Genomic DNA, 12,985 nt, shown 5'->3' on the forward strand with positions numbered 1-12,985 from the left:
CAAACAAACAACAAACAACAGAAAGAGGGGAACAAACACTCCACAGACTTTACACAACAAAAAGTACACTTGGATCAGCAAGATGGTTCAGTGGGTAAAGGTGATTGCTGCTAAGCCTGACAGCCTGAGTTCAATTCCACATGGTGGAAGGACAACGGTCCTGCAAGGTGTCCTCTAACCCCCGCCCCCACCACACACACACACACACACACACACACACACACACACACACACACACACACACACACACACACACACGCTCACTTTTAAATACTTTATCATATGCAAATTTAAACGTTATCAGACTGGGGCTGGAGAGGCAGGGCAGCTTAGTTAGTAGAGAGCTTGCCTTCATGCACAAGGCTGTATGTATTTGATTCTCAGCACCTCACAGATGGGTGTGGTAGAGCACCATATAGCAAGTTCCAGGCCAATCTGAAATACATGAGACCTGTCTCAAAAGTGTAAAACCAAGGCTGGTTCAGCAGGTAAAAGTATTTGCCCCACAAGCCTGACAACCTCACCATGACGCGCTCAGAGCCCACATGAAAAGCTGGATGCCTGCAGCACTGTATCCCAGCACGCCTGCTGTGACAGGAAATGTGGAGACAGGACAAGCTCACAGGCCAGGGAGGCCAGCTTTCCTGGTGGACCCTGCAACCAGGTAGAAACAATCAGAAGTGACTCTAGAAAGCATTCTCTGACTCCACTTGACTGCTGAAGCACATGGATGACCCATCATCACACAAACAAATACCACGACATCTGGGGAACCTATGCTAGACTACAGACTGCAACAATCCACCAATTTCAAATGTTCGCCATAACTGAAACAGGATGGGGAGTGGGGACAGAATGTGAGGTGCACACCTATAATACCAGTATTTGGGAAGCTGAGGCAGGAGGACAACAGTTCAAGACTAGCATATGCATATGCATGCTCGTACTCTCTCGCACACACACAATAGGTGAAAGCAAAAGGAGCTCACTACTAAATTCTATGGCTAAAATAAAACTACACAGCACTTGTAGTTCCAGGACAGTCAAGGCTACACAGAGAATCCCTGTCTTGGAAGGAAAAAAAAAATTCTAGAAAGAAAGCTCTTCCCAGAGCTCTGGTCAAGATGATGCTGTAAAAGACAAGAAGCCTAAGAGGTCAACCAGGAGTTTTGATTTGGATTTGATTTGATTTGGAAATATTGTTTTCATTGGAGGCTTGAAAAATAAAATCACAGTTGTTTCTGAGACCAAAAGGCATCTAAAATACCTTACCAGGAGATGCTTCAGAAGAATCCTGGCGTCTGACAAGACTATGACCTTCACTACTTCCAAATCAGTCAAGATGAAGCAGGGTGAGGTCTGAGGACTATTTGGCCTTTGTTCTTTAATAAAACGTAATTAAAGAAACCTAAAAACAGACTTCAATTATCAGTGAATCAAAATCATTGTACTCTAAAAAAAATTCTAGGGAGAAAAAATGTCTAATTCATTCAGCCATGCAGGCAAATGCTGCAGAACCCAAGCTGCCCCTTTGGCCCACTCTCCACTCAGTCACTAAAGTCACTCTTACTTCCCTACTTAAACTCCCAACCTCACGGTATGACTTTTAAGGGCCTCAACAATTTGTTCCTAGGGCCTGTATCTCTGGTTTTACCTCCTATGACAGTCCCTCAAGAATCCTCTGGGCCAGATGGTTGCCGGCCATTCCTTAAGGATACGCGCTTGTAAGGAGATAGGAGACAATGCAATGCCTTTGCTATGCTGTTTTCTTTCTAAAAAACATTTTTTTAATTTATTTACTCTAGGTGATGAGTGTTTTGCATGCAGGCATGCATGTATGTATGTGCACATGTATGCTGGTGCAGGAGGAGCCATATCTGACACTTAGCTGTCACTGAGGCAGCAGGGCAGTGCCTCAGCTCAGAAGCCTCAAGCTCAAGTCTCATCTGTGCTCTCTCCCCTGAGGTTTCCCTATTAGCCAGTAGTCACTTCTCCTTTCTACATTGGAGGATCTCTCTGTAGCAGCAAAAACTGACCATATATGCAGAACCTACACAAAATAAAACTATATTTAATATGGAAGTAAGCCAAGTGACCTAGAAACCTACTATCTACACACACTCTCTACATGAGTCAAAAACATTTGAAATCTCCTTCTTGGCCTCCTGTCATGTCTAGTCATTTTAAAGATTGTAGCCACTGGCAGTGATAAAAATCCCGTGGATAGGCCATCTCTCTCCTGCTTAACAGGTCTTTGTGCCTTTTATCTGAGTATGAGGCCACTATGAGGCAGCACCATCCCATCTCTCCTTTCAGATCTGTCCCCCATGCCTCCCACATCTCCCTTGAGCACTATCAGACAGACAGTCCTTTAGTACAAAACACTGTTCCTAAATTATGGCCCAAAGCAGACAAAAAGAACACAGAGTTCCACATCTATTAGCTGACACAGAGCCTGCTGACTAGTCAGTCTGCCAAAAGCTGTTTGACCCTCTCCTGTAGCTTTGGAAAACACAAAGGGAACTGTGCTCCTATGTCCAATACTGCTTCTCCCCGGGACTGGAAGAATTAAGGCATCAGAGACATTTCCTCTCGAGAAACCCAAACAAAACGCTCTATCTCCTCTTAGTATACACTCGGCAGCCTCTATTTTCAAGCAGGCAGTGTACATGTTCAGAAACTGCCTTCAGGTTTTGCAGCCATTGAAAGCGATGCACTCACTCCACCCTGGATTTGCATGCCAAGATGACAACCCAGACTGAAAGGAAGACCTTCAGTATCATCTTCCTGCACTGGATCAGGCTCTACAAATGAGTCTGAAGAGTCAGGTCCAATTCCCAGGTGTGCAGATGTCTTGCGGTACGATCTCTTTAATCTTTCTGTACTTCAGTTTTTCCATCCTGGAAAGCAGGGATTGTGTTACTGGCCTCCCCTTGAATTCTGACTCCCGCTGCTGAATGAGAATAGTTGTGCTTCTATGCACTGAGAAACATCGGGTCTGGAAAAAATTGAACTATCAGTAGTACAAAAAGGGTCACTTCTGTCAGAGCCACACAGAAATGCACAGGACCCAGAAGGAATCCCTAAGACAGCGATCCCTCCAAGAGTCTGTGACACCCTACTCCACAAACCACAGGCTTATAACAGCAGGAAGCAGGCATTTGGCTGCCAGATGCTCGGGTCATTGTTTATCAGACTCTCAAGACAAAAGGCCCACTTCAGACCTGTAACCTCTAGCAGGATGTTGTTATTTCATCTCAGAGCTTAACTCTAGCTCTCACTCCTTTCCCCTCCCTCTCTCCCTTCCTTCTTTCTGTCCAGACCGGCTCACACTCATGGGAATCCTCCTGCCTCACGGTGCCATTAAAACACTTACTCAGTGTTTATCAAAGTCTTCCCTAGAAAAGTGACTTGTAAAAGGTTGCCATGGAATGAGCTGCCTGAGGATGACCCCTGCTGTGATAGACACCATGACCAAAAGACTTGGAGAGGAAAGGACTTATTTCATCTTATACCTCTCATGTACATACGCTATCTCTGAGGCAAGTTAAAACAGGAGCCTGAGGCTGGGCGGTGGTGGTGCACGCCTTTAATCCCAGCACTCAGGAAGCAGAGGCAGGCGGAGCTCTGTGAGTTCAAGGCCAGCCTGGTCTACAGAGCGAGTTCCAGGACAGCCTCTAAAACAATGCAGAGAAACCCTGTCTGGAAAAACAAAACAAAACAACAACAACAACAAAAAAACAGGAGTCTGGAGGCAGGAACTAATGCAGAAGCTATGGAGGAGTGCTGCTTATTAGCTTGCTCAGCCCGCCTTCTTATAGCTCCTAAGACAACCAACCTCCAGGTGGCACAGTGAGCCAGAATCAAGAAAAATACCTCAGGCTAATCTGCTGGGAATATTTTTTGAATGTCAAAATTACCAAGGACAGATCCTATGGTTAAATTAGGACAACGGGTAACAAAAGTACAACATGCAAGGCAATTAAGACAAAGGGCTGAGGCTTAAGCTCAGAGGAGTGTACAGGCTGAACTCAATCCCTAGTACCATGGGGACGGGGTTGTTGGGGGCTGGAGAGATGGTTTATAGGTTAAGAGCACTGGCTGCTCTTCCAGAGGTCCTGAGTTCAATTCCCAGCAACCACATGGTGGCTTACAACCATCTGTAATGAGATCTGGTGCTCTCTTCTGGCATACAGGCATACATGCAGTCAGAACACTATATACATAATAAATAAAATTTTTAAGGAGGGAGGGGGAGGGGAGAGACAGAGACAGAGAGACAGCACTGCACATAATCTCAGCACTTCAGACACTACCTAGGAGTTAAAGGAAGAAAGATTAGGGGAATGAAGCAGTCTGGGTTATGAGACCCTGTGGAAGGAAAGAGGAAGGGAAATTGACCTAAGATGGTGTTTTGCAAGGGCTAGGGATCAGTGAACACAAGTGCTTGCTATGCAAGCATGAGGACCTGAGTTCAGATCCCCAACAACCATGTACAGGCCAGTGAAGCAATACACATTTCTAACCCCAGCGCTGGGTGGGATGGAGTCAGGCGGGTTCATGGGCTAGCCAGTCTAGTAAACATCAGCAAGTTCCAGGTTCAGTGGAAGACTGTCTCAGAAAATAAAGGGAATCAGAGAGGTGGCTCAGTGATTACAAGCATCTGATGCTCTTACAGAGGACCTGGGTTTGGTCCCCAGCACCCACAAGGTGGCTCAAACTACCTGCAACTCCAGTTCTAGGGGATCCAGTGCCCTTTTCTGGCCTTAACAGGCACTGTGTGTACATGGCGAGCAAGCCCCGCCCCCACATACACACACAATAAACAAATCCTTAATATAATAATTAATAGCCGAGAGGTGGTGGCTCATTCCTTTAATCCCAGTCCTTGGGAGGCAGAGGCAGGCAGATCTCTGAGTTCAAGGCCAGCCTGTTTTACAGAGTGAGTCCTAGATACAGGTTCCAAAGCTACACAGAGAAACCCTGTCTCGAAAAACAAAAGATATCAAAACAATAGAAAAAAAAAAAACAAAGCTGGAAAGCAACAAAAAAGACGCCTGACATCAGTGTGTGTGTGTGTGGTGTGTGTGAAAGAGAGAGAATTTTACAATTTTGTTTATTTATTGGCACATTTCTGAATATAAACATCCAAGGAGCTTATATTAAAATATTAAAGGAATATTAAAATGCAAAAACAATAGTCACAGAGACTATAATCTAGCTACTTGGGAGTCTGAGGTGGAAGATCACTTGGACCCATGAATTTGAAACCAGCTTGGATAATACAACCAGACCCCATCTCAAAACATAAACAAATAAAAATAAATTAAAACTCCACTCGGAAACTTGAAACGCCTTTCTAATTATCACTTTCCACTCGTCTCCCTTTCATCTGTGGCTATTAACAACAAGGAGGTTTCTAGCACTGTCTGGGCTCCCCACAGACTAAGTTTCTCCTTTGTCTCAATAAACATTCATCTTGGGTACCAACTTGATGCTAAATCCTACTTTTTTGTCTCTACCAAGTTTTAGCCCCAACACACACCCAGTGGCCACTAGTTTGCTCAAAACTCCATCTGACACACATCACCATGATCCACATTAGGAATCTTTTTTGTGATTTTAAAAACTAAACAAATAAAATCTCTGCTTATGGGGAGGAGAGTTCACGTGTGCCTCAGAATCTGTATGGAGGTCAACAGACAATTTTTAGAAGTCAGTTCTCTCTTTCACCACCATGCTGGTGCCAGGGACCAAATTCAGGTCCTCAAGCTTAGTGACATGCACTGTTACTGCTGAACCATTTCAGTGGCCCTGCTGCCTGTTCTTTTAGCCAGGACCTCATGTAGCCCTGGCCTCAAACTCACTACACAGCTGGGAATGACCTGAATTTCTGGTCCTTCTGCTTCTCAAGTGTTGTTACAGTTTGCACACTGCCTAACCAGGCTCCATATTATGAATCTTAAGGTACATTTCAGATCCTGTTCCAAATGTTGCATACCCCATGAGGGATGAGTGGCAGCATTCTCTGTGACTGAATCCTACAGCTCTTGCCTCATCTAGAGGGGAAATCACTGGATGTGTAAAGCAGAGAGAACTATGCTCAGTGACAGATCCACAGATCTTGGGCATAGTCCCTGGGCTGTTAAATAATACCAACTTCATGTTACTTGCTGTGACGATTTAGAGAGTGTAAAGGGACTCGAGCAACAGCACATCAGTTAAGAACACTCACTGCCCTAGCAAAGGATGAGTTTGGCTCTCAGCACCCACATGGTGGCTCACAACCACCTACAACTCCAGCTCTGGGGAATGTGAAGCCCTCTTCTTGCTACACGGGCACACAAATAATTATTACACATACATTGAAGCCAAGGAGCTGGAGAGATGGCTCAGTGGTTAAGAGCGTTGGCTGCTCTTCCAAAGGACCTGATCTTGATTTCCAGCACCCACACAGTGGCTCAGAGCCATCTTTTACTCCAGTCTTAGGAGATCCAATGCCTTCTTCTGCCCTCCACAGGCACCAGGTATACAAATATGCATGCAGGCAAAACACCCATGCACATAAAATCATGATAATAATTTTAATTTTTAAAAAGAGAATATAAGCCAGGCGTTGGTGGTGCACGCCTTTAATCCCAGCACTCGGGAGGCAGAGGCAGGTGGATCTCTGTGAGTTCGAGGCCAGCCTGGTCTACAGAGCGAGTTCCAGGACAGCCTCCAAAACAATTAAGAGAAACCCTGTCTCGAAAAACCAAAAAAAAAAAAAAAAAAAGAGAGAGAGAGAAAGAGAATATAGCCACAAGGCAATGGTAGCACACTCCTTTAATCCCAGCATTCAGGAGGCAGAGGTAGGCAGATATGAGTTTGAGGCCAGCCTGGTCTATAGAGGGAATTCCAGGCCGAAAAACCAAAATAAATAAATAGCCAGATAGATAGATAGATAGATAGATAGATAGATAGATAGATAGATAGATAGATAGAGTGTAAATCCAGATGTGAGAGCACACACACACATATAACTCCTGCACTTAGGAGGAAGAGCAGGAAGATGAGTTCAAGACCATCCTCTTGGCTCTCCAGTTACATACTGAGTTTGAAGGCAGCTAGGACTCCTTGAGACCTTTTCTTTAGAGACATTTTGTTTACATACTTATAAAATATATTCTGCTAAAGCATTGAAAAGAAGTATCTCCAGGGGTTGGAGCCATGACTCAAAGGTTAAGAGCACTTGTTCTAGTAGAGGACCCAAGTCAGTTCTCAGCAACCAAAATGTGGCTCATAATCATTATTCCAGTTCTGGGGAAGCTTATGCGCTCTAATGGCCTCTGCAGGGCACTGCACACACATATATGCAAACAAGCATATAAAATAAACACACATGCACGTGTGCATACTTAAGATAAAAGAAAAATAATACACATAAAATAAAAACATTTTTGAGTGGTACCTCCATTTGAAAAGCTAAGGCAAAAGGATTGTGAGTTCAGGGCCAGTCTGGACTACACAGGGAGGAGAGATCCTAGTTCAAAACACAAAATAACAACAAAAAGCATCCTTTCCTTCCACTGGCTAGAAAATGAGCTCTGATTTTAACAAAGCACAATGGTGAACAAAGACAGAAATGAAGACTGAAGTGTAACTAGGCATACTCAGTCAATAGGACATGGATATTTTATTGCATATTTGCGCTTAAAAGTAAAAAAAAAATCAAAGATCAGCTGAGTGGTGGTGGCATATGCCTTTAATATCAGCACTTGGGAGGCAGTGGATCTGAGTTTGAGGCTAGCCTGGTCTACAGAGTTAAGTTCCTGGTCAGCCAAGACTACACAGAGAAACCCTGTCTCGGAAAAACAAAACAAAACAAAACAAAAAATCAAAGATCAATGTTCTCCAACTGGGACCAAGAAGAAATGTTATGAACATACAAAATTAGCCTAAAATTAAGCACAGTTCAGAAAGATCAAAAATCCTCTATGTTTTTTATATATTAATAACCCCCAAGGATAAAGGAAATTTAACCTCATATTCTAGTCACAATTCTGAAATGTGCCTGCACGCATCCAAGAACCAAAAGGGTCACAGTAGAATACAGGAGTTTGAGAGAACTACCAGAAAAGGACCTAGAGCCTCCCCCTTCCCACACACTAGAATCCAGGAAATACTGAGGCTGCAGAAACCAATAGCTCCCATTTGCCCCTCTATGAAGCACCAAATGGAGCCTGCTATGGCCAGAGGATCTGAGAAATTCACTGTTCAGCTCAGCACAGCTGTGCCAGCCAGGTCACTCCATAATTAGTATTCTCGAGCTTGGTCAGAGATACTTCTTTTTGCAGTGGGCAGGAGTCAGCACAGGGACTCATGAGTAACTGAGCTGAGAATGACTGTTAACTGCTCAGCTCTAAACAAGACGTCTGTATCAAGTAAGAGCTGAAGGATGGGGCTGGACAGACATGGTTCAGGGGTTAAGAGCATTGGCTGCTTTTTTTAGAGGACCCCAGGTTCAATTCCAAGCACCTACTATGTGGCTTACAACTATCTGTAACTCCAGCTCCAAGGGATCTGATTTCCCCTTTTGGCCTCTACAGACACTGTATGCATTGGTGTGCAGACATATATGCAGGCAAACAATCACACACGAGAGAGAGAGAGAGAGAGAGAGAGAGAGAGAGAGAGAGAGAGAGAGAGAGAGAGAGAGAGAGAGAGAGAGAGAGAGAGAACTGGAGGACTGATGGGGGAATGTCCTTCTGTATATATGTTTCTCCTATTGGTTGATGAATAAAATACTGATTGGCCAGCAGCCAGGCAGGCAGAACAGGCAGGGCTACCAGATGAGGAGAATTCCTCGGAGAGGACAGAGAGAGGAGCAGACATAGAGACTCCTTGTACCTGCCAAAGGAGTAACATGCTGGAGCATTCTCCAGTAAACCAAAACCACATGAAGACACACAGATTAATAGAAATGGGTTAACAATTAAGAGAGAGCTAGTCAATAAGAAACCTGAGTCATTGGTCAGCTTATAATTAATCTAAGCCTCTCTATATTTATTTGGGATTAAAGGGCTGAGGGACCTAGGTGGAACAGAAACTCATCTACAAAGGATGGCACCCAATGCTATAATGCTGTCTTTTGAACATGACATGGCTGTTGCACTCATGGACTCATAGCACCTGTGGTCACCTACAAAGATCAATGCAGTCAAAGTTACCCTGTGGATGGAGGAGACACTCCTAAGACTCCAACCCTGGTTGAGGCCATACTGGCAAGTAATGGCTGCTGGGGGACGGCAGTGATTTGAGGTTGTGAATGGGGAGATCAGTGCTGTGAGGGCCCAGGGGAGAGGGAGCTGGGAATGTAGTAGAGTTCTGACACAGACTGTCTCAGAAATAAACAAAATGGAGCCGGGCGGTGGTGGCGCACGCCTTTAATCCCAGCACTCGGGAGGCAGAGGCAGGCGGATCTCTGTGAGTTCGAGGCCAGCCTGGTCTACAAGAGCTAGTTCCAGGACAGCCTCCAAAGCCACAGAGAAACCCTGTCTTGAAAAACAAAAAAAACAAAAAAAAAAGAAATAAACAAAATGGTGAACCCCACCTAAGCAATGACACCCAAGGTTACTCTCCTGCCTCCACACACATGGGCACATGTGCACAGGCACCCACACATGCACAAGCACACACAAAGATGTGCTATTGGGGCTAGGAGTGCAGCTAAATAGTTATGTACCTGTCCTAGAACGCCCTAGGTTTGATTCTTAGCACCACAAGAAAAAAAAAGTACCATTTTAATGAAATATTTTGGAATATATGAAAGGTCTAACACATTGTCAGCAGTATACAAGGCAGAGTCCTGATGTCCTACTCTACAATGACAAAGAACTCTAACTTACCCTTATACAACATAGCTTTGAGTAAATAACCATTCCTGAGACTATAAAAGCCACTACAGAGACTAACCAACCCCCAAACCTTCATATAAGGACTAAACCCATTCAATTACTTAAAAATTAACAGAAGGTAAAATGATTAGCAAGGCATGGTGGCTCAGTACTCCAGAGGCTGAGGCAGGAGGATTGCTACAAGTTTCAAGCCTGTCTGAGCTACAGAGTAAGCTTCTATCTCAAGAAAATAACAAAACAAAAAGGAAAGATTATTTAAAACATGTTTGACAGGGACCAGGTTTGATACACGAGGGATGATTTCTGAGAAAGGTCTGAGCAAAGAAATGGAACAAGTTGGATGTTTATCAAAGAGTAGGAGGATCAAATCCAAGAGTCCTAGAATATAACCCTGTCTACAGCATTGCCTAAATATCCACCAACAGACTTCACCTTGGATGCCCTGTAAAATCTTCCTGACTTGGAGCCTGGCCATTCTCTGAGGCCCCTAACTCTAAATCCTGTATCACACTGGGCTTATTCTTTCTGCCTCAACTAGAACACCTCCACTAATGCTTCACCAGCCCAGAATTACAGAACACAAGGACTGGAATGGTTCTTAGATATTTCTTAGGTTAATGTAACTCCATCTTACTGAATCCCTTGGTAATCAAGTCTCCAAGGTATCAGGACACACGACTATAATTCAACGCACTTGAATTTCTTCATATGCTCCTCCCAACCATTTATGCACACTGCCCTTATCCTGTATTTATCTCCTAAGCTAGAAGAATCTATGATGCCACCATACTGAAGTCTCTTCACTGCCCTACATGCACTCTTCAACCACTCTGAAGTCTTCTGTGTTCCTTCCTAGTACATGCCTTTCTGTTTTTCCTTTCTTTCTTTCTCTTTCTTTTCCATTTTTTTGAGACAGGGTTTCTCTGTAACATGTTTCTATATTTTAACCTTCACTTTATTTTATTTTGCTTTTTTGAGACAAGGTCTCACTATGTAGTTCTGGCTGGCCTGAAACTTCCTATGTATACCAGCTGGCCTCCAACCTCCAGCAGTTCACTTGCTTCAACCTGCCAAGAGCAAAGATTACAATGTATGCCACCTTGCCCAACTTCAAGCTCTTCTTTTTGAAAATTTTTATTTACTTACCCATTTGTTCTTTTTGAATTTATGTGTGCATGTGTGTGTATGAGTGCATGAGTCTGTACAGACATGCATGAGGAGGGCAGAGGTCAACGCCAGGCACCCTCCTCAGTCACTCTCTACCTTCTGTCTTAAGGCAGGGTGGTTTCTCACTGAACTCAGCACTCACAGGCTGACTACACTTCCTGGTCAGCGAGCTCTGGGGATCCTCCAGCCTTACAGCCCCCTGCCCTAGGCTCTCACACTTGTGTGGCAGACACTTTGCTGACTGAACTGCCTCCCCAGCCTTGGCCTTCTTTAGAGACTTTCCAGGCCCTTCACTGGTTTCTTCCTTCTCAAGAATTGTACAGCACCGAATAGTCTATCATGAAATCCAGCACTTAGTAGTGTATTCTCCTGAATCTGCCCACCTGCCAATGCTCTGTAAATAGTTCTGTTCACTTATTAGCTCTGCCTTGTGCCATGTTTACCCAGACTAAAATTCCCCAATATAAGGAGTATGTTCTTATCTGCACACACAGAAAATAACAGCCGCCATATTTTTCACTATTATCATATTTTTAACACTTGTCATAAGTTGTATTAAGTGCTTCACAAACTGTACTTCATTTAATCATAAATATTGATATTCTTCCTATTTTACAAAAGAAGGAGCAAAGGCATTTTTGTTCAAGCCAACCTGATGTTGGGAAAAATAAGGTTGAGATTCAAGCTGAATTTTATCCCCGGATACACAAAGCAGGCTGCAAACAATATGAGTTGCATTATCCTACCATTTTGTATATGCTGGTCGCATCATTCACAAATGAAAAAACAATGAGGGTAGAAATCATGCCAGGAGCCTTAGGAGGCAGACTGGGGTAAAGACTACCCTATTTGAGTAGTGCCCATCCGTTTAGGTTCAGTGACTGATTGTGTCTTTGAACATGCTTAACAGCCTTTGTAACCCTTCTCACATTCACCCAAAATGTCACCTACTCTCTAGCACAAATGCTCCCACACAAGATGAATACTACATCCCTTCTGCACGTCCTATCTCAAAGAGGACAAGAGGATTAAAACAAACAAACAAACAAACAAAAACCCTTGGCTACAGCCAACATTTACCACAATTGTTGACTTTCTTCAGAGCTGGCCACCCTGCTCTCCAGTGTAACACTCAGACGTCTCGATTATGAATCACTTCAGCCTTGTGACTGAGGCAAATGACATTTCCTCCACTTTACAAATAAAACAATGTTTAAATAAAGAACACGTGTTAATCTGAAGTCACGAGACCAATGGCTGCCTCCTACTGCAATCCGGGTCATCTGACTCTTCTGCTGCCCAGGAAGCCACTCACAGGTGGCATCTGATTTATCTTAGTCTCACTGAGCTAGAATTAAAATTATGGCAAAAGTTCTGGAATAATTTTCATTTGTTGAAATTCACCGGATATGTGTTAACCTTATACGTTCAAATACCTCTCCTCAGCTTATTGCAATGTCCCACGCACAAGGTCGCTTCACCTTCCCAAGCCCCAACATTTTTATCCATAAACAAAACTATTGGTGATATCTATGAAACAGTAACGGCCTGAGAAGTGATCACAAGGTACAGGCGACACTGTCTGCCGTCGGATAGGTGTCTAGCAGGTATGGGTACCTTTCACCTGCACCCCCAAAAGCCTCTGGGTTCATCCATTGCAGCCACGCGACAGGCCCGCACTCGACCTCCAGGGTTCCCAGGCCCTGGGCCAAACACGCTGCCATACCTGCATGGAGTCGGCGCTGACGATCTCGCCGCCGAGCCGCTGGCCTAGCTGCAGAGCCAGGCTGGACTTGCCAGTGCCAGTGGCCCCGAGAATCACTACAAGTGGCAGTGTTCTCTGCAAGCCCCGGAATCCAGAGCTCACAGGAACCGCTCGTGCAGCCGCAGCCGCCGCCATCTTGAAGAGAACTGCGCATGCG

General features: G+C 44.4%; 1 protein-coding gene across 2 annotated transcripts in view; it reads right to left on the reverse strand.

Annotated features, from left to right (window-relative positions):
* Positions 1–12,978, reverse strand: part of Trit1 (tRNA isopentenyltransferase 1) — a 46,583-nt gene extending 33,605 nt beyond the window's left edge. The window contains exon 1 of one of the 2 annotated variants that reach the window (XM_005084340.4): positions 12,790–12,978. In XM_005084340.4, the coding sequence (XP_005084397.1) occupies positions 12,790–12,963 (174 nt within the window). In that variant the 5' untranslated portion in view covers positions 12,964–12,978. The remainder of the gene's footprint in view (positions 1–12,789) is intronic. The other variant, XM_013123878.2, reaches the window with a different exon arrangement.
* Between the last annotated feature and the right edge of the window lie 7 nt (positions 12,979–12,985).

This window comes from Mesocricetus auratus, unplaced genomic scaffold (assembly GCF_017639785.1).
Source record: "Mesocricetus auratus isolate SY011 unplaced genomic scaffold, BCM_Maur_2.0 Super-Scaffold_100014, whole genome shotgun sequence".
Taxonomy (NCBI): domain Eukaryota; kingdom Metazoa; phylum Chordata; class Mammalia; order Rodentia; family Cricetidae; genus Mesocricetus; species Mesocricetus auratus.